The sequence below is a fragment of the Chroicocephalus ridibundus genome, chromosome 3 (assembly GCF_963924245.1).
Source record: "Chroicocephalus ridibundus chromosome 3, bChrRid1.1, whole genome shotgun sequence".
Taxonomy (NCBI): domain Eukaryota; kingdom Metazoa; phylum Chordata; class Aves; order Charadriiformes; family Laridae; genus Chroicocephalus; species Chroicocephalus ridibundus.
Genome location: NC_086286.1, coordinates 89,525,441 through 89,547,540, shown reverse-complemented (window position 1 = coordinate 89,547,540; position 22,100 = coordinate 89,525,441). Strand labels below are relative to the sequence as shown.

The following is a 22,100-nucleotide window of genomic DNA, read 5'->3' as shown; positions in this document are numbered from 1 at the left end:
CATCTTGGCTTTCTAGAGCTATACTTTGATTAACAACTTCATTGTGAAACAATTCAGAAGGCATATTCAAATTAAAAATAGCACATCAACAACTTAAAATCTTGAAAGGTTTTAAAAACTGAAATTGAGTAAAAATTGGGATTGATATTCTTTGATCATAACCATAATTTAAATAGTACTTGTACACTAGAAAAGATAGTCATGTTTATTATGTCATCCTTGGTTTTGTAAATGCAATCTCATATTCTGTACCTGCTGAAGTTTTGCTGTAGATTGTGTTGTATTATAATAACAAACATGTAAGAGCTAATGCTCTCACAGCACTTGTCTAGCTACAAAATCAAGGTAACAGTGCTAACTGAATCAGTTAAGTAGTACCAGTTTTAATTTGCCTAATTAAACTGCTTTGGAAATGAATTAGAAATACAGTGCTCTGTTGATTTGTTGTAAAGTGACCTCTTAATGCACAGTCCTAAATAAATAGAAACTGATTTTGTTGACTTCTATTGATATAACCTGGTTCTTTACTTTGGCATATCTGTGAGGGCAGCAGTATTTCAGATGCTGCTGTTCTGTCTGTTTGGAGAGGACAGATTTGAAATATCAATGCTTTTCTATGTAAGTTTTGTACTAGTCTAAAAATCTGTTTGCCTGTAGAGCATCCCAACTAAAAAAAAACCAAACAAACAAAATGGAAGCAGGTCATTTATGTTTGAGGTTCTTTGTTGGAGGCAAAGGTGAAAGGGAAATAAAGATGGATTATGGTAACAGTGATAGGGCAAAATGTCTTGATCAGAGGGTTGTCATACCACAGAGAAATTAACAGATATTCACTTTCCCTAACACCCCCCAACACTCCGCCCCGCTTTTTAAAATGGGAAGTAGGTGTGATGGGGTTCAAACTGTGTATAAACTTTTAGCTTACTCTTTAAAATGCTTTAAAAATCATTTATTGTCGTATTTGTTTCTAATGCCTTAAATAGTGAAGTCTCATGGGAAACATGAGGTTGATGGTTTAAATAAGACATTGTATTAGTAATAACTTTTTAACAGGCATAACTAGTTAAAGTACTATTCATGTTTTGACTTGAGTATTCTATTCAATTGACGTCTTAGTTGGGTAGTCTGCCTTGTACAATGTGGACATAAATGCTGGTTGCATCCCAGCTACTCCTTAGCTGCCTCTGGCCTCCTCCAATTAAAGTGCCTTTCATGGAAACTTTAACCTAACAACTTTTTAAAAAAAAGTTGCAGCACTTACCAAAAGATGTGATGAAAGGCTTGTTCACCATCTTATGGTAAGACTCTGAACAACAAGGAGGAGAGAAAGCAAATCACAAAAAAAGAGGTGGTCTTCAGCTCTAGGAGCTGTAGATCATCGAGGCTGAAAATAATGGTATTTCAACACCTGTAAAGATTGTTTTGGTGTCCGTTTAGAATGTAACTTTGCTGTGAGACTTCACAAAGACATCATCTGGTACTGATGCATTGGTACCAAAGCCTCTTGACTCCAGAGATGTCTAAACTGGGATATCTAATATATTTTTAGTATCCCAACTACTTCGTTAAAAAAAACCAAACCCATGTTATAAGGCTGTTCTCAACTGATCAGTCCATTTTCCTCATGGTACAGAAGAGGGACATCACAGGCAATGTTGCTGCATTTGCTTAATCGAGTTCTGATGGTCTGGAAATGCTTTTTGAACCATCTCCTTTTTAGATGCTGTGAGGCTTTGAGGACATGACTGCCCAGTTCATCATCTTTGCTCAACAGTTGTGCCTACTATCATCCTAGTCATCTTCTAATTTACAGTGGGTTCTTGGGCAGGGAGGATTTCAGCATTGCAAACCAGGACTAATGCTCAACTTTGAAAGGAGAGATCTTGCGGAGTTTTTATTTTATCAGTTCTGTTCCATGACTGACTTTTCATTTGATTCTGTAATGATACTGGCACAGGGCTGGAGCTGCGCAGAAGAGTCAAGGCCAGAAGTCCAGCTTAGTTTGTAAACTATCATAAATTGCACCTTAAAAGTAGATTCTTATCAGCTTTCCAGGAATTTGAACAATGCTATTGCCATCACATGCTCAGTTCTTTAATGGTTGCAGCAGCAAGTGAGATTATGCTTCAGGCTCACAGAGTTTTACTCGGAAAAACACAGCCCTCAAAAATGATCTTTGTTTGAATGACATGAATGTCTTAGCTCCAGCCCAAGAATCAGCATATTAGCTGTGTTTCCCAGAAAAAAATAATCTTTTTTTCCTCCTATTGTTAGGTCAGAAGACATCAACATCATGACTGTGTACCTAGCTACGTGATCAAGAATACAGATCAAGTCATCATGTTGTTGTGTTTCATCTCTTAGGATTCAGGGGCTTTGCCGTGAACTAAGCTATCTTGCTATTTGTAGCACTTGATTACTCTCCAGTACCCATGCTCTGTTGCTGTTCAAGGGCTCGTCACCTCTGCATGCAAGTTGAGAAATTCCTTCTTGCCTATCCTAAAAAGAATAAAGAGCATTTAAAAATAACAGAGAGCATTTCATCCTGTTATCTCTATTCCTGGAAAGCAGTGTCTTATACAGCGGACATTCAAAGTATTTTGACTGCTTTGATAAAGGTGTTTTATTTCTCACCATATTGTTATGTCCCTGATCTGAGGAATTGGTTTATGTATGATAGCTATATTTTCATATCACAGTTTGAAATAGTCTAACCCACTGATCTGTGAAACACTTTTTTTTTATAAGTGTCTTCTGTAGATATTTCACTAGTGAATCTATCAGTATTAAAAGGCACCAGTTACTCATTTTTTAAAGAAGTGTGTTCATCTTGGATATCTCAAAGCAACTATATAAACCCGTATATTCATGAAACAGTTTTTGAAGCTTCTGTATCTGGTGGACTAGCTACCAAAATTATACCGAGATCTCAAAATATTTAGGTGTTCCTAGTGTTGAGGTAGCTAGTATCAGGATGCGTGCACAGCCTTAGTGTGAATGTGTCTAGAAGAACTGTGCATGTGCACGGTGGCCTTGCATGCTTCTGTCTTGGAGTGCTGCACATCTGAGATGCCTCAATATTTCTCCTTTAAGATACTGGTCCAAATGCAAGAACTTTCAATGAGCCTATTTACTGTGTAGATGTAACTGGTGGGGACTTTTCACGTTTGAGCACAGAGTTGTGTCTATCTGCATGTTCCAGTATTGATGAACAATACTTCTTGCAGAACCATAGATACTGCAAGAACTTTACTAATTTAACAAATATCATAGAGTCATAGAATATGAGATTTCATGGTGCTCTTAACTCCCCTGGGAATGGAAAGTTAACAGCAGTTTCAAATGTTGTTCTGTTTTCTTTTGAGTAATAGTTAAGCAATTAGTTGCAACTCATGACTACCATACCTAAAAGATCAACAATGTGAAGCATATGGATAGAAAATATTGTTTCAGGGAGAAGCAGATAGGTTTTAGTTTTGGAAGTGAAAACTGACTTAAGATTACAGACTGTTAGTGTTAGGGCAGTCTTCAGTCTTACTAATTGCGCTATTTTTGTAATTGAATAGTAGACGGCTCCTTTGTTGGAGAAGGAATACAGCAGAGAGAAATGATCTAGGCCTACTAGTCAAACTCTTAAATCCTTATGTTCAGTGAGTGATTATCTGCAAGGTATAGAGATAAATGAAGAAGGGAACAAAGTGAAATACAGATTCATGAAAGGGAAAAATATTTTTTACAAGAGATACAATAGATTTCACTTGTGTGAGCTTCAGTAGAATTACTTTTAAAGTGTCAAAAGCAGAAAAACAGGAGTTCAAGAATGAGGAAATATGTAGGGTACTGGATATTGGGATACAGTGGCCAACATTCATTTTGATTGTGATTGTAGTTTTGGTAATAGTCTTACAGTTTACTTTCAGGACTAGATTTCCATTATGTAATACAAAAGAGAGGATTGTGCTGGTAATACAAAATTGGGAGGCATCATCTGTTCTGTTTTCTTCACAGGCCAGTATGGCTGCCTTGTCAGTGTTCTTCACGTTCAGCAGCAATCAGTTAGCATAGGAAGACTCAATAGGCACCATAAACATTTTCATATCCTTACAGCTGCAGTGTCTGGCTTTGCCAAGTTCACTTGGCTCATCATTGCATGCTTTAGTAACGTGGACATTGACAAGCAGGAGGTATCTTAGATTATTATTGTGCATTACATTCTTAAAATACAGTTGTGTATATTTCAAAGGTAGTTCTTGCTCCTCTGAAGTATTATACAAGAAATTTGAGGAAGTGCCCGCACTGCCTAAGTTCAGCGTTGAAGATACACAGGACAGTCATGTTGTAACTTTGACATCTTTCAGAACCATGAATTCTACATTCACAAAGAACAAACCAAACATAAAGAAAGCCCCTCCTTTTTTCTTGCATGTGTCCGTACTGCTTTGATGAATCTAAAAGAAGTGCAAATCAGCAAGCAGATAGTAACAGGGAGCTTTTAAAGGTCAGAGTATTACCATTACCGCTCACTTTTTGCACTGTTCACTAGCTGACCACAAGCAATATATTTCATGACGTGAAGGAAATAAATACATACAGCCTTGTATTTCCCCAGTTTGCATGGAGAAAGAAAACTACATAGATGATGAGTAGCACATGAGCAGTACTTATGTGGAGGAAACAGTTCGTGGTACTACAAATTCTACTCCATTTTACTTTTGTCGTGTGACTTTTTTTTTTAAAAGGCAATGTCTGGCAATGGATCTGAGTTTATAACAATAAATAATCTAATATAGAGGGCAGCTGTTTCCAAAGAACACCTATTTAAATCATATCAATTTGCATATCTCACTCTTTGTGTTATCCTTTACATAAAAATCCTTTATATAAATACATATATAATCCTTTATATATCCTTTATATAAAAATCCTTTTTATATAATAGTATCACCACAGTAAGGTGATTTATTCCTTCAAATAAAAAAATATCCTTGTCTTTCAGGGTCAGACTGACTGACCAGTTACTTATTTCTGTGTGAGGTGTGTATCTCTGTTATTACAAGCGAAATTAAGAGAATTGTCTGCTTTTCTCAGTCTCTGAAAAGTTACATCGGATTTTGACAAGAGACATCTTTTCATGCACTTTTTTGGAAAAGGGAAAATAAAGGCTTTGCCAGTTAATGTTTCTGAATTAACTCTTTGGCAAGAATAATCATTTGAGATTTTTGCCATAGCAGTCTAGTGTACTCCAAGTCTTAGACAAACTTTAGACATTCAAATACAGAAAGAAATCAAGGATATATCTCTTCCTGTGCTTTTAAATTTCTCTTCCCTGGGTTATAATCTTCTAGGGAGGAAAAAAATATCACAGATCAATTTTATGTATTGTCTCACTAAAGAATAATGAAATTATATCAGAACTGCTTGAATGCAGCAGTATTTGTACACGATTGCCTTGAAGATTGGGAAATAAAGCAGGTACAGACCATACAGAGAAGGGGCCTGTCTGTTGCAAGGAGAGTAACTCTCTGGTTCTTGTATCTGGTCCTGTTGCTTTGCAAATGATGACTGAATGAGTTGCTCTGGATAGGGTGCAGTTTCTGCAAGAGAACAAGCAACTGTCACTTGTCTTCTGCTCAGCTCGTTAGTAACATACTAAGGTTGCCAAAGAATAGTGAATTAGAAAAATAACTTGGAAGACTCATAAGAAAGCAACGAGGAGAATTTTTGCTTTATGACCAGTTAAATTCCTGGTAGTTTTAATTACTAGTCATATTCAATTCATGAATTGAATGTATATGAAACATCTGTGGCCAGTTCTTAATTTTCGTACTGTTTTAGAGGAAATTCTGGTTGGTCATTTCAAAAAGTGCATGAAACAAAGTGCATCTGAGTCGCATGTTTTACAAGCATTAGCATATAGGAGATAAAATTAGGAACATAGAAGCAGTGCCCATGTCCTGCAAGGTAGTTACCATGAAAATCGCTGCTTGTATTAGCGTTGTTCAAAGAAGAAATCGGATAAATCTGCTCATGTTGTCCCACTGATTTCATGCAGTAGTTTAAGAGTCTTAACACAATGTTTTCCTGAAAAGAAATAATTCTGCTTTCTTTACTTTGTGCTGGCACAAGCACTTGAGTCTACACACTGAACATATTTGGGGAGCTGACAGGAATTAAAACTTGTTTCTTGCCAATGAAAGATTAGCTTTGGTCATGGATTTTCTCAAGGTCCTAGTAGCCCTTACTCCATAAATGTTAGTTAAAATATGATAAAGAACAAAGATTAGGAAAATGACTGTGCAGAGTAACAAGTGAAGCTACTAGTAAGCACAATCACACCTTTTTTTAAACTGTCAGTAGCATCAATAATGCTGTAAAAAAAAGAAAATACTACACTCTTTATACAGGAGAATATTGATGTCATCTTCAGCACAAAATTAGCTCTTTTCTACTGTCTGATAACGGTGTCTTGATAAATAACCTCTTTCTGAGATATTCTCTATTTCAAGTCCAGATCTTCAAGAAAATACAAGCAGTGACAAAACAAATATTTTCACAAGCTGCTAATTCTTAAAGCATGTTTTACAATAAAATACAAGTGCTGTGGTAATAGATTTTACATGAAGTCAGAAATATATCAGGATATCAACAGTCTGAGTAGCTTTTGATTTAGACAAGCAACCAAAATTTTTTGTTCAAGTGTGAAGTGTTATGACATCACAAATTGAATACTAAATAGTCACATTTTAAACTAATGCCTACCTTATGTTCTTGCAGTTGCCAGCAGTGTGATGTAAATAATCGAAAACTCGTTTAATTTTTGTGTTGCTAATACTTATTAATCCTGTAAGATCTATTCCTGTACTGAACTTCTTGCTGGTGACATTGACAGGTGGCAAAATGTCACAGTTTTTTATTTAAAAATTACAGATGAGTTTTGATTTGAGGCAGTTTGTAGTGAAAGTTTGTGAACTTGACTTAGGTGCTTCACTGATACGCTCAGTATTTAACTGTGTTTGGATAGGAATAAAGACAACATCAAAACTTAAAAAAAAGTGTCACTGAACACCTTAGGGTGTCAAACCCTTCTTCATAACTGTTTTTATAATTATGTAATACTGTTTATCTTAGCTTTTTAGATGATATGTGGGTTTAATGGGTTTGTGTTGTTTAAGAGTATTGGTGTTAACTGTCATTTTCTGTGGTTGGTGTCTATGGGTTTACACACACAATAAATGTGAATAGTCTTGCCTCTTTCGGGGGGGGGAACCCAACGGTCTTATCCAAGAAAGGAGGAGCATTGGCATAGCTACTCTATTATGAAGCATGATGTTTTGTTTGCATTCATGTAACAGTTTGGCAGTAATTCACGTGCAATACTAAATAGCACGACTCCAGAACATAGCAAATTATATAAATTATTCCCTGTTCGGTTTGGCTTATTCCAGTACTGCTGAACTTAAACTTCTTATACACCATTTTGCTATATAAAATTGTTGGACGCCACGGAACTGGGTTTTGAACTTCACTTACATGGTACGCTAGCCAAAAATGTTCGCCATGTATATTAGCCAGTGTGGTTGCCTTTGGTTTTTCAGAGTAATTGATGATGTGGAATTTAGAAAAGGAGTAGTTTTCTTACAGAGTAACCATAAGACTGAAGTAAGTCTTTTTCAGTTGTTACAGAAATACTTTAGAGATACGCACCTTAAGGCTGCCATCTCTGAAACAATGTTAATTTCTTAAATTTACTTATACCCCCTTTGGTTATGTAGCTTATTTGTCCAATCTGTTTTTTCAGGTAACAAAAAAAAAAAATTTAGATGTGGGCTGTACATGTGAAACTGTGGTTAATAGTAAATAATGCCGCCTTTTTGGCATGAAACATACTTTAACATATTTGGTATTGTAGGGCGAGTTTTAGCAAAGAAGGTTGCTCAGTATAACTTCTGAAACTAGAAAAGCATCCACCGGCAGGTGGATTGCTACTGCAGCATTCACGTAAGGGTTCTGATAAAGACTAAAGAGGATAAAATGTGTTGTCTGAATATTACCCATGGCTAAATATTTTCCACAGTTTAAATCACGGTTATAATGCTTGCTGATTTTTATTGTACAAATTGAGGTTATTCCATTTTTTTGAGCATTCTTGACTGTGTAAGCTGCTGCTGAAATAAAATGCCGTTTCAGTCTCACAGAGGAACAAAACTTTGCTGCTGTGCTCTGAATACAGTACTTGGCTTGATTAACAAGCATGTCCTGACTAGGGAGATAAATAACTTAATGAGGCCCAGGGCTGGGGGTAAAATTCTTCCTTTTTATGGTTGTAAGCGGAGCACAACAATGATTCATTAAGCAAAGCAGAATGAATTTGATTTTCTTTGTACAGGGGCAGTGCTGTATAGTCTGGGGGCATCCAGACAAGGAAATCTGTTTTACTGATGAATACTTTTGAAGGGTGTGGTGGGTGCAAGTGCTTAATATAGTTCATGTAATGGCTTGGAAATGGCTGATCTATATATATGAGATAAAAATAGCACTATTTAATGCTGAAATTAGTGCCCACTATGTTATAGTGCAAACTTCTCTGCTTGCTTTAGTGTGTTTGCATCTGTACACCCTGCTTTTAAAGAACAGTATTGGTAGTAATGGTTTGCCAACATACCAAATACTTTTTGCTAGATGGTGGATTCTGAGAATTTGCCAATGTGTTGATTATATCTACTTTTATTTTGATTTTGATTAACTACTACAAAAGCTCATGTTCTCAAAATTAAATTTTATCTGCTTCAATTTGTCCGTATTAATCTGGATGTGGATTGGAATAGTGTTGGTTGGTCTTTTTTGGTTCTGCAAGTGCTTTTGTAGTTCTTCACCAATCCAGTTTTCTGGTATTAATGACTACATAGTATTTCTGTAAAGTCCAGGAGAATTCCAGCATGGTTCTGTGATAATAGGCCTGTGGTCCTCAGTATCCTCCCTTGTGCAGATTGGATGGAGATACTGCCTAGCTGTAGGTTTTTTAGCATGCTGACTGCCTATAAGGTCTCTCTTTCCTGCTCCACGAAACTTGAGATCTGATCTGGTTGTTACTGGTCTCCGTGGTCACTTGTCATGGCTTGCTTTATGAATCAGTGTCTCTTTGAGGCCATTGGTTTCTTCTTTAGGTTCTAGATGTTGCTGTCTTTGCAACAGCTGATGAGAATCCTCTTGATAATTCTTCAGTCATGCTTCTCAGATGACCAGTTGCTTGGTTACATCTCCCCCTTTACTTCTTCACCCCTTTCTTCCCTCACCTGCTAAAGTTAACACTTTGAGACTTCAGGATACATTGTCCTGGCTTGATAGCTAACTTTAAAGTGTCTGTCACTTGCCAAAGCTTGCATTAATCTTGTTGCTTGCTGTGGTCTTCTGAAGAGGACACTAGTAAAGGTAGATGGGCCACTCAAAATGAGATTTACATCACGTCTTTGACAGGTAAACTAGGATTTCTAGTATTAAACAGGATTCATGACCTCATATATCAACTTCCTAAATATAAACGTACCTTACTGGCAGAAGCTATTTGTCAGATTTATGATGGCCAGGACAGCTCTATTAAGCTTGGACAGTCAGTTGGATAAAACTGAATGGTAGTTACTGCCTTGGTCTGGTGAGTTAGCTCCCGCTTGGGGTTTTTTGTTTGTTTAGGCTGTTTTTTCGTCAGCTTTGCTGTTTTACCACTAGGATGGTAAAGATTACATCTTACATGTGTCATCTGTGACAAATCAATAACTGAAATCATAGTACATCTGGTTATGTGAGTATTTGGGTGGAGGGAGACTTTTTCCTGGAGTTTCTTTCAAAATTCTTTGAAGTCGACTTCTTTGTTCTGATCTGATTATTCTAGTGCATTCATCAAAATTGCCAAATGATACCGAAACAGATGTTTGCTAACATTGTTAGCTTGTTTATCCAGTCCTCCTTTGTTGTTTCTTTCATGCTTCAGCTTTATTTCACTCTTTCTTGATTTCTCTGCTGTGATCTGCGGTGCTCTTTTTCTGCTTTTAGGAGAGCATAATATTGGGTATTAGAGTAAAACTGGCAATTTTCCAGTCAAGTTCAAGGTTCCGGTAGGGAGCACTAATGCTGCAGAAGTATCTTCTGCTTCAGCAGGAAGACAGAGTATGTAACTTCTTTTAAGATGACTTGTGGATTGAGACGTCCTTTAAAACCAAAATAGGTTTTAATGCAACAGTTTGCCAAAAATTGCGTATGTCTTACCTGTTATATCCTTGACTGGGATACCTTTGGTCCATGTTTTGGCTGTGCTATAACCTGACAGCAGTATTGTGACTGCGAATAACCACGTTAAACAGTTCTCTGATTCAGTTTAATATAGTTGACTTTTTTTTTATTGAGAAGGTTTATTTTGGACACTGTCAGATATGAAAATTTTAAGTGTGTTCTTAATAGTACCACTAGCTAACTAAGTACAGATATCTAACATAGACAGAGCAATGCTGAATTTAACTTGCACTAAACTTGGTAGAGTTGAAGACAGGATTAAACCTAGTTTTGTTTTGTCTTGTCCTTTATTGTAATTGACTTGTCTTTCCTGAAGAATTCATGTTCACTTTTCTTGCTTTCTAATACATAAAGCCAGACAACTCGCTCGAAGTCCGGTTTTATCAAGTGAGTTGCATTATATCCCGAACCTAGCATGTTCATTAAGATTGTTACCTTTGCATATTAAAAATTAAACAAAATTTTAGTGTTTGCATGTTAAAATGAGTTAAGAAACGCTTTGTTCTGGTTTTTGTTCAGGTATGTGGGGAATTCTGTAGCAGGAGAGCTTTATTGTCCAGAGGGCTGTGATTTTCCTTACCGGAACAAACCTTGTCAGAATTGAACCAATATTGTCAGAATTGTTTTAATTACTGGTGGTGTTAATAAAAAGGAGAACCATGACTTTTACTAAATGGCCTTGACAGTATGAGCTATGTGAAATGCTTTCACACTGACAAATCTGATTTCCTTCTGTGATGAAATAGCTGGTTCTGCAGATGAGGGGATAGCAGCAGATGGTTTTCTGCCTGACATCAGCAAGACCTTGGACTTGGTCTCCCATAGTATCCTTGTAAATAAATCCATTAAATAGTCTACTTATCCAGGCAATATAACAAGGTGGCTGAACCACGGATCTCAAAGACTTGTGCTCAGTAGTACAAAGTCCAGATGGCAGCAGGCTACTTGTGGCATCCTATCAAGGCTTGACACTAGAGCAAATGCTCTCTAACGTCTTTGTTAGTGAACTGGATGAGGGGACAAGGTGCTTCCTCAGCACGTTGGCAGGTGATTACGGAATGATGGGAGCAATCAGATGGGAGATCAGGGAGACTGTTCAGAGGGACCTCAACAGCCTGGGGGAATGGGCTGGTACTTAGTTCAGCTACGGTGAGCGCAAAGCCCTGCCTGTGGGAGGGAGTAGTCCCATGCACCAGTAGAGGTTTGGGGACACCAAGACCGCTGTCCTTCTGAACAGCCAGCAGTGCCCTTGCGGCAGGGAGCCAGCTACACCCTCGGCTGTGTTCGCAGGAGTGTGGCCAGCAGGTTGAGGGAGATTAATCCCTTTATTGAGAACCTGTGGGACTGCGTGTAGGTACTGATGCGGGAAAATCCCGATAAATGGTAGTCAGACTCAGAAACAGGTTGCCCACAGAGGCAGTGGAGTCTCTGTCCTTCAAGATACTCACAGCTGTATTGGACATTACTCCATACAACTTACTCTAATGGCCCTGCTTTGAGCAGGATGTCAGACAACCTAAATTGCTGTTACTCTGAGCTTCTCCCTGTTGCGCCCCACAAGAAGCAAACAGCAAAATTTATCATCTTAATATGACGCGCTGCAACCTGCCATAGTGCAGGAATTAGTTTGCAATCCATTAAGTTGCCGCATGCTCGAGAGCAGAGATCCAAGGGGGACATGGTTTGGATGTTGACATGAGAACCTTCCTAGCTACTTCACCTCAATGCGTGTCTGAGTCTGAGTCCTCCGTCCCTGACTGAAATGAACAGAAGCCTTTTGTACTTTGGGTGTTGGTGGCTATTCCATCACTCTCATGAGTTTTATTTCTAAACCATTGTTTGTAGGTATCCCTGTGGCAAAGTAGGAAAACAGCTTTTTGACTAATGAGTTTGGGGTGTGTATGTGCTGTCTGTAAAATGTGTAGTTCATAATCCTTTCAGGACCACGTAAAAAGCAATATCCTGAAGATACCTGTATTGTCAAGGTGGCAAGAGAGAGGAAATGTAAAACAGTTCTTGAAAGTAGACAAGTTAAAATAAAGGCTAATACTTTCAAATTTACTTGCTTTAGAAGCTGAACTGTAGAGGTGAATGTCTAAAAAAGAGTTTTCAGTCCTTAATTATGAATTTCTGAAAAAAACGTTAGGTATGTGTGTTCCCAGATATGCTCTTCAGGGGTCTGTATTTGTGAAATATAAATGTATGAATCGTATGGTGATACCATAGGGGGGAAGTGTCACTTACAACGTTTTTGTATGATCAGAGAATGATTGTGTGTGGAGTTTAAGTTCCAGTTGTTAATGAAACAAGAAATTTTAAGGAAAAAAAGGCATGTTTTGAGAATATGTAATTCATATTAAGGAGATAGGTGTAACAATTCAGAAGGGTAGTCTACTATTGAGGAGTGTAAAACTAAAAACTTACATTTGTTCATTAATTTTGGGGTTGTGTTTTCCTCTTCCTAAACAGACTTTGCTGGAATATGCTGAAAAGTGGAAAACATCTGAAGACCCTCTGCCCCTGTTAGAAGTGTATACGGTGGCTATCCGAAGTTATGTTAAAGCACGACCTTATCTTACCTCTGAGTGTGAAAATGTAGCCTTTGTGCTTGAACGTTTAGCACTGTGAGTATGTTTTTCAGTTACTAAAACCAGCCTATATGGTATTAACTTTTCAGTGTCTAAATGCTTTCCCAATCCGGTTCACAATCTATAGAAATCTAAGTAGATCGGTAAGTACCTTCCTTCCTCATGGTGAATGCTGAACATGAGAGAGAATATCTCTGGTTGTTGGAAATGGGGCAGTGCTGAGAAGGACTCCTGATCTGGGACAAGCCAACGTCGCTGGCTGGAAGCACTTTGCTACTATTGATCTGCATGGAATCTGAAAGTGCATCAGTTTACACAGGCTGTTACAGTGCTTGACTTCAATGATAAATCCAAATTGTTTTTTTTAATTGATGTCTTTTAGAAAGTTTGCTTTTACAGTTTCTGCAAGACTGTCCGTGACCCTCTCTTCTTTATATGTTCAAAGAAAGCAAACTGTTTGGGGACTTTGGCATTTCTAACAAATAACTAACTGGATACTAGAATAAAGAATTGTTGATTATGCATCTTAAAAGCCAAAATTGCCTTGAATAGTATTCCCATTTGACTTCCAGAAGCTGTATTGAACTTCTGCTGTGTCTGCCTCTTGATTTACCTGACAATAAGTGGGAAGAATTCCAGGCTTTTGTAGAGGTGAGTTTGTTTCATGAAATGAAGACTTAATAGCTTTTAAGAATGGTTTGGAAACCTAGGGATATTAAGTATGTAGCATATCTGAAGGCTTGTTTCCTGCTGGCTGATAAAGATCAAGCCCTTCAGCTGGAAATCCAATGTACTCTGCAGTAATTGCTGTCAGTCATATCATTTGTCTGTCATAGTTCATGTAGCAGCTGTGGAGAAAAATATTTTCAGATGCTTGAAAGAAAGCTCATGTTTTAAAAGATATTTGTCTATTAACACTGTTAGAAATGAAATAATATCATACAAGTCATTCTTTGCTATTTATGGTTGTACATTTGAGAGTTGCTATGAATGAAAGATCTATCGATACTGCAGGATTGTTAGACCTCCCTCAGGGCACTAGCAGGTTAAGGATTAGAGCTCTGCTTTAAAGGAGAGTGTTGAAACAAGTTCTGCTCCTCACTATTTACCAGAAATATGTAGTGGGAGTTCCTACCAACAGTTAAAAAAAAGAAAAGAAAAAGTTGGGGTTAGGGAGAAGGAAGGAATAATAGTGAAAAAGACCAGATACGGTTCCTTCAGGATTCTCAGCCTAAATAATAGGAAGGTGCAAGGCTGATTTTCAGAGTGAATTTTGACTAGCAACTGCCTTATGTAAATGAATTCTGAAGAGTTGTGTTTGGTGCCAGGAGGTTCCACAGCCTTCAAAGCAGGTGGAAAAGTAAAAGAAAAGTGAAGAAATAGGGATGAGCCCTTTCTTATTTTTAAGTTAGTGCTAGTTGCACATTGCTGCTTAAACCACAGATTTTTGCAGGTGTTTAGTTTGCTCCCAAGCATACATCTGCTTCCAGAATCTATCCTAGCATCTTATGTAGTAGAAACCATTTTAATTGATTTTAAGACTCCAGCCTGCCTTCATCATATTTGCATAGAACCATGCGGCGAGGTCTTGGACCTTAAATCTTTCACCTTTACAAAAATATTTTTTCAGTGTCTCCAGTGCATAAAAGTGTGAGCTGTTGAAGAGTCTGAAAAAAAGAAGTTGAGGCAACCAGTGCCAGACCGATATGTAGACCAGAGAATTTGCTCATCCATTTTTAAAAGAGAGCCTATTTCAAAATTGAGTTTCAGAAATTTAAGAAGGAGCCCTGTTAATAAATCTCGAGGCGAGTTTGGGGCATTTAGTGATTTTGGTTTCTCAGTCTTAGGCAACAGAGGCAAAAGTAAAACCTATATAGGCTGAATATTAAGATTGTTTTATTATCTGGTAAAGGGTTTTTTAACAAAACTTTGTTTTGTAAAATATGTTTTTCAGGTGGCTCATAAAAACTTGATGGAAAATGGCAGCCGAGAACTGCATATTTTAACTACACTTACACAAGAGAAGGGAGTGTGGAAGAACCCAGTGTTGTGTGGTATTCTTTCCCAGGAACAGTTGGATCCAGATAAAGGTAAGATTTAAAACGATGATTGGGGTAAAATATGCCTCATTTTTATAATACATTGAAATATTATTATGATATATGAAAGTCTTTTGTTGAATATAGTTTATGTGATAATTTATAAGCTATATAAATAAACATACTTGTAGCATTGTCTGAATTATTAAGACAGTATGTTCCTAGGAATATACAAATAATTTAATATTGGTATTTTGCATAAAACGTAATCATAGCTGGAGATCTCTTGCCATTTTCTTTATAAGCCGTGTGAAGGGAGATTATATACAGGATATTTCACAATAGGATAAGTTCAGTACTGTATACAAAAATTATGTGACATAAAACGAAAAATAAGTTGGGTTGTTTGGGGTTTTTTTTTAATAAAAATGGCATTTACTCAGTTATAAAATCCAAAGAGGGCCATTACCGGAGATTCATTTAGACGAGAGTTCTGAGAATGGCTAACAGCAGTTACATAGGGAAGAGTATATGATCAGCAGAGGTGTACAATGATATTTTTCTGATGTATTATTTCCACTGCTAACGATTTATAATTCAGAATTGGTATCCTTGGGTTAATAAGTCTTGACTGGCTTTCTGATTCTTTGCCTAATTGGTTTTAAAATCTGTATGAACCATCACACCTAAGCATTTGTGGCAGAGTTACACAGTTCTCGCATCGAGTGAAGTAATTCCTCTTACTGTCTGCCTCCTTTTAGCCTGATGCCTGCTTGTTTCGTGTGATATTCTCTATTTATTAAAAAGTAAACTATTCTCGTGTCTTTCAATGAATGCATCTTTTCAGTAAGACATGATTTGTTAAAGTGCTGTCATATCCCATCTTCTCTGTTCTGTAGTGTCTTTATTCCATACTATCTTCTAGCTTTACTGTCCCATTCCTCATATCGGGGACCAAAGGTTTATTCAGCAGTCATCATGTAGGTGTACTGATTTTGCACTTCATTCTGCATTCCTTTTGTAGCATTTCCTAACATTAGACTGGCTTCTTGATGAACATTGAACCACTGTTTTCTTAAAACTGTCTGTTTTAGTCCTGGTTTTTTTCTTGAGGAGTGGTATCTATTTCGGTGTTAGGATTTTCCCCTAACATTCAGCTTGTTTTTCTGTATGGACAGTTAGGATTGCACTTTTTCCCCATGAAGATCACTTTGGGGTTTTTAATCAACATTTTTGCCTGTTAATGTTATGGAGTGCAGTCCTCTTCAGTCTTTTACAGTTGCTGTGTTTTTACTGCCTTGCTTTTATCAGCGTGTTTTGTCACCTTGTTCTCTACATGCCTTTTCCAAATATTTATGAAAATGCTGGACACCTGAGGTCCTCAGGGACCTACTGAGTGATTGTTTTCTTTCTTCCTTTTTTCTTTTAACTGATAATTTGTCTGTATAAGGATCTTCTTTTTACTGCCAAGATGGGTTGATATCTTTAGGGGTTTTGAGGGACTTCTTTTAATGCCTTTAGAAAATTAATTGGATCTCCCTTATTCATATTATCATAACTCCCTCAGATAAGTCCGGTAAATGTATAATGTGATTTTACTTTGTTTTTTACAAGTCGTGCTTACTCTTCCCCAAGATTTACATTTTGCCGCTTCTTTTAATAATTTATTATGCTTATAATACAGATTTTGGATTGGTATGCAGTTCTCAGAGTCCCCCAGAGTACTCTTTTACTGGCTTCATATCAACCACCTTCTAGTCCTCTTGAAAGTAAGGTACTTCTAGAGAAATGTTTAATTAATATTTTACTTGCCTTATATTTGAGGGTTTTTAAGAACTCCCTCATGAATCTGGTTTTGATGACTATTCATTTTATCAGTGTTTTCCTGCAAAGTTTTTTATGGACATTTTAGGATTCCTTTTATTCCTGAATGTTGTTTAGTCAAGGATGCTTCTGCTTTGGACTGACTGACTTCTGTTACAGTTACTATTTGTCTTGATGGTAGAAAATGCTGCTTAACTATGTAGCACAAGATTACATGTGGTGATAAAACCTCATCAAAAGTAAGAGCTCCCCCTTTTCCAAACAAGGGAAGGCAAACACCAGTGTGGATGATGTTCAGGAGGATTAAAATTCTAAAGCCACTCATCAGCTTCTTGACTCTGAGTTCTGTTCACTGGAAAATGGGTAACAAAGCCAATAATATCAAGGTGCTTGTTTGTCTGACTTTTTTGCATTCAGAAGCCACATTTGCTTCCCCATCCAGGTAACAATGGCAATGTGCAAATTGTTTTTGACATCTGTACCAGTAATTTTTGTGGTTTTGAGACTCAGTGATCCTGGACATCAGTTTAACTCACTTTCAAGGAATTAGTTTCCTTGTTAATGTCACTGGGACCAGTGCTGTGACCCCAAGCTGTAGTTACCCTGGGCACTTGTGTGGAAGACCAGAAGACACTGGGACACTGAATAATTTTCTTTTTTTCAAAAAATGACTAAATCTTGCTGGTTTACTTTTCTAAGAGAGGGCCACGTGAAGGAACCTTCATCTTTTTGAGTGAAGATGAGCAATTTCTTGAACAAAAGAATTGTTGTCAGTGGTTTCAAGGTATTTTCTTGTTGTAACCTTATTCTTTTCAGCTTCAGGGTCCAGGTTGGTAGGTTAGGTGATGTTTCCAGCCCGGACATTGTCAGTCAGCTTTTCATCATTTTCAGTTTTATACCATGTTCTCATCCCTTCGGCCAACATGAACCATTTGGTTGGGGGTGGGGTGCCATCCTGTGGACATGTTTGAGGTGTCCCGTCCCCCCCCACCCCCCGCTTTTATCGGTGGCAAGAGTGTCATACTACATACTCGTATTTTTTGTTACTTAGTTGACAAGCGGTTTTCTAGCTATTGTCATCCTCTGTAGTACTGCATTGTTTTGTGTCGTTATCTTGCTAATTTGAAGGATATTTTAGTAATACCAAAATTCCTTTGTCCAGAGAGCTGGCTTTCTTGTCTGTAATCCAGCACTCCCACTGGCTACCACTTACCCTCTTTCAGTGGACAGTTGTCTCTCAGCAGTCTTCAACCTTAACTCCAGCATAACAGTCATTGGAATATTTGTAAACTTTGCTTACGGGATTCTGGTTTCATTCTTAATGTTGCCTTTACCATTTGCTATTTCAGAAGTTCCCAAGTATTTAAGTAGTCGGCTTGTTACACTAGGATGTGTCATTGGCAGATTTGATCAATTTGGTCTTTGAGTAATTGCTAGTGTAAACATTTATCTGTTGCAGGTGAAATTACTAGTTGAGACTGGAGGTGTTTTTCCTAATATCATCCTCATAAGCTTTTGTTGTCTGTATTTTTTTCAGTTGTTTCTTCATGTTTGTTTTATTTTATTTCAGTCTTGATAGTCTCAGTTGTGACCTATTCAGAATAATTATAACCTATTCAGAATCTTTGACATAACAAGAAATCCGTTGAATTTTAGGTCAATGATTATCTCTTCTTGAAGGCCTCTTTTGTTGACTCCTGAAGGTCAGTTTGCTTCTTTGTGTCTCCTGTAGGAAGCACAACTGGGTGTCTTGTTTCATCTTAGAGACAGATTCCTTTGAATTCCTCTATTTTCAAATTGTACAAAGTCAGGATGTAGTGTAAGAGACAAGTTCATTTTCACTGACTACGCAGCACAGGTGGTTTATTCTGATTACAGTCAAGCAAATGCAGGCTTGTCTGAACTGGACTATTCCCTTGCTCTCCTACTTTTGGGAATGGATTGTTGCATGGGTTCCACCTAATTATGAGCAGGAAGTACTCACTTTCTAAGATGTTAGGAAAACTGTTCTTCGAGTGCCATGTCATTAAGTAATTGCCTTTCTGCTGACTGCCTTGGGCACAGCTCAATTTTCTGAAGAATGTCTGTCTGTAAGGATTCATGCATGAAGGAGCTTAAAAAAAAGTAGAGGATGGATACCCAGCTGTTTGAAGCACTAATGGGAACAGCACGCTTGTCACTGATTTCTTTGATACTAATGGGTATTACTGCATTACCGCAAGACCTTCATACAGTTCTACGATATAAAATAGTAAAATCTGTCTTGAACTGTACTACAAGAACTGCATACGTACAGTAGATACAGATTTGTGTGTGTGTGTGCACATATAAAATATTTTCACACTGGAAATATTTTCCAGCCACTTGATGTGTCACCTGCTTGGGTGACAAATGTTGGCATTGGCCTGTCTCTAACCACGAATGTTGGGAAACCCAGCTTAAGTTACCAGATTCTGTGCAATAGACGTCACCAAAGAAAATAGAATCTCCTCTTGGGAACTATTGTCATGCTGATACCTGACTTGAGTTGTTTCTGAAGAAAATTTATCTTTCTCCCCCTGCAAGTGGAACATCAGTATTGCCATATGGGGCTGTGCTTGTTCCCACAATTCTAGTCTGTTTTGTATGGAGGACTAGCCCGGAAATGGGAATTTGGATTCGTAATGAGCTGAGGAATATATTTTTTCTTAACTGGTGACTTTATTTGCAGAAAGTGGATTGTCAACAGGGTCTTTGGATGTCATTTGTGGGCCCCCTAAGTGGACATCTGGACTTGATAGCACTACTCACAGCTTCCATCTGAGAGATTTCCTAAGAGAAACTCCTTTGGAGTTTCCTGAATCTGTTTGGTATTGAGTCATGAATCATTCTACATTAATTTTGAAGAATGTCCAGGCAATCTTCCACTCCCTCAGTTCAGTGCTGAAAAGAGAGATCCTTCACCCAGTTCTGCATATCTTACTGTTTCTTGCTTCTGTCCCTTGCCTGTGCCGTTACCCAACAGGACCTGTGACAATTATGCAACTAGGCCTGCAGCTTTTTGATTCAAATTCTGGTTCCTCAACAGTATTATCTCTTGAAAGTGTGCTGAAGAGCTGTAAACTACTTGTTCGTTTATGTGAATTTTCTTCTTTTTATGCCCATAAACCTGTCTCCTGTGTCTTTAAAGAATGTCTTATCAAATTTTGAGTTTTGTCTGTGTTGCATCATGGACATTTTAGACTCAAGAGATCACCCAAAATTACATGATCCCATTGGGTCATGAGGATAACAAAGTACCAGTCTTCTCAAATATTATTTCAGAGATCCCTTATGAGCATGTTGCTAACGTTCTTTGCTGTGGAGCACAGCTCAACCAGTTTCCATGGACCTCAAATAGTGGGAACAATTAGTCTCAGTACCAAAGCAGAAACAAATTTGGAACGGTACACTAGATGTGAAAATAAAATATCTTGTCCACATCATTAAATTCAAGATGGCAGTATTAGCTGCAATCCCAGACTAGTCTGCTAGTAAGTGGTTCACCTGCTTTAGGACTCAGCAGTTGTTTTCATATTGCTGCCAGATGTTGCATTGCATTTGCATGTTGACTGGACCTGCTACTGCGTCGGGTTTCAGCTGCATGGCTACTTTTTTCTCTTGAGACTGCATACGATGAACAAGAAGCACTTGTATCTGGAGAGGGGAATTTTGCTTTTTTTCCCTGCTTCATTAATTGGTTAGGGAAGGAAACCTTAAGTAAGTCTTAATTCTTCACGTGGTAGTGGATCATTGGTCTTTTTGGCCTCCACTGGAACTACCAGGTAGCTTAATTTGAGATCAGTACTCATTTTAATCTTGATTTGAAGCTGATTTCTATTCATGACAACCAATGTTTCTTGAAGCTGTGTATCTTATCTGATTGGCCTCAGTGCTTAGTGTACCAAAGACTGAAAGTTGAAGCATGCCTAAGTGTTTTGGGTTACGTGGTAGCCTATGCAATGGTAAAACACTCTACTACTGCACTTATACCTTCAGTTTCTGTCAGCGTGGCTTGTGCTCTTCAGCATGAACCTGTTTTTCCATCCTCAAGGTTGTCATTTTCTTGCAGTGATGGTGAAATCCTTCAAAGCTGTCATGGGTATCTCCTCAGCTGGCACTGAGAGTGAGTGGAGGAACTGTCTAGAGGAAAAGGATCTGAGATAACCCTACAAAAAGCCAGGCTGCTACATCCTTTTTTTATCTGATTCTGATTATCCTTCGAGATTTAGACCTTGATGTCAAAAATTAAGTTCTTGAATTTTTCGTAAGTTTAAATGTAGTAGGCAGACTTCTGAAGTGTGTCCTGCTGAAAAGAGGTTCAAGGATACAACAATCACTATTCAAAGATTATCAAGCTGGATAACAGGCAGGTTAGAATTTCAACAGCCAACATGGAACTATTTTCAGTAATCAAGCATCCGCTACCAGAAGTCAAATGATACCAGCAGCCTCACTTGAAAAAGAAAGTGTTTGCATCCTGGGTATATTCAAAGCAGCCACCTGGAACTTCTTTTACCCTTTCACCAGACAATATGCCATCGTAGAAGCATCCAGGATTGGTGCTGCATTCAGCAGAATTGTGCTGAGATGTTGTTTGCATGAAGGATTCTGAGACCCAGCTCCAGGTAAATATGAAAGTATCGAGTACAGTTCAGAGTCACCCACAGTGTGAACGCACATGTGGACTAACACTTGAAGATGACTAAAGAGGTTACTGACTAGTAACTAAAGTTCTTTGAGATGGATAGTCCACATGTACATTCACCTCCTGTCGTCATCCTCCTTGGCCAGAGCAAAGTTGAGAAGAAATAAAGGTCTGTGTTAGATTAATCCATACCTACCCAAGAATTGGCAAAGGGTAGAGTTAGTAGGATTACGAGTGCTTTCAGTAAGGCAAAAATTCTTTGCGTTGTGCTCCACGAGTCCTCCAGTCAACCAAAACGTGACATACATGTGGACTGTCCACCACAGAGAACTTACTACTGCAGATCTGTGCTCGCGGCTTATTCATGTTCTTGTGTGCTACTAATCTATGGATGATCTTTTCTCTTTTTTTTTAATTCATGTTTGGTATGAGCATTACCTATAATGAAAGTTTCTAGTAGCTCTTCTGGACTTGACATGGAATCCCTTGGTAGTATGACCTGAGACCCCAGATACGGGATTCAAGGGAATAATGGGGAAACTGTGTCCAAAAGCTTAGATTCCAGTATCTCTGAATTTATTTACCAGAGTTAGTAGATCATAGTACCATCTCTCAGATGTCATCTGCTTGTCTTTTTTTCTCTCATGTTAGTGCTGTAATTTTATATGAATTCTGCACATGCCTTGCACAAACGTAAGT

General features: G+C 37.9%; 1 protein-coding gene across 2 annotated transcripts in view; it reads left to right on the top strand.

The window, feature by feature from the left end:
• Nucleotides 1–22,100, top strand: part of ZNF292 (zinc finger protein 292) — a 54,688-nt gene that overhangs the window by 14,632 nt on the left and 17,956 nt on the right. The window contains exons 2-4 of one of the 2 annotated variants that reach the window (XM_063330033.1): nucleotides 12,754–12,908; nucleotides 13,445–13,523; nucleotides 14,827–14,962. In XM_063330033.1, coding sequence (XP_063186103.1) covers nucleotides 12,754–12,908; nucleotides 13,445–13,523; nucleotides 14,827–14,962 — 370 coding nt within the window. Of the gene's footprint in view, nucleotides 1–12,753; nucleotides 12,909–13,444; nucleotides 13,524–14,826; nucleotides 14,963–21,247; nucleotides 21,382–22,100 lie in introns of those variants that run through there. The other variant, XM_063330034.1, reaches the window with a different exon arrangement.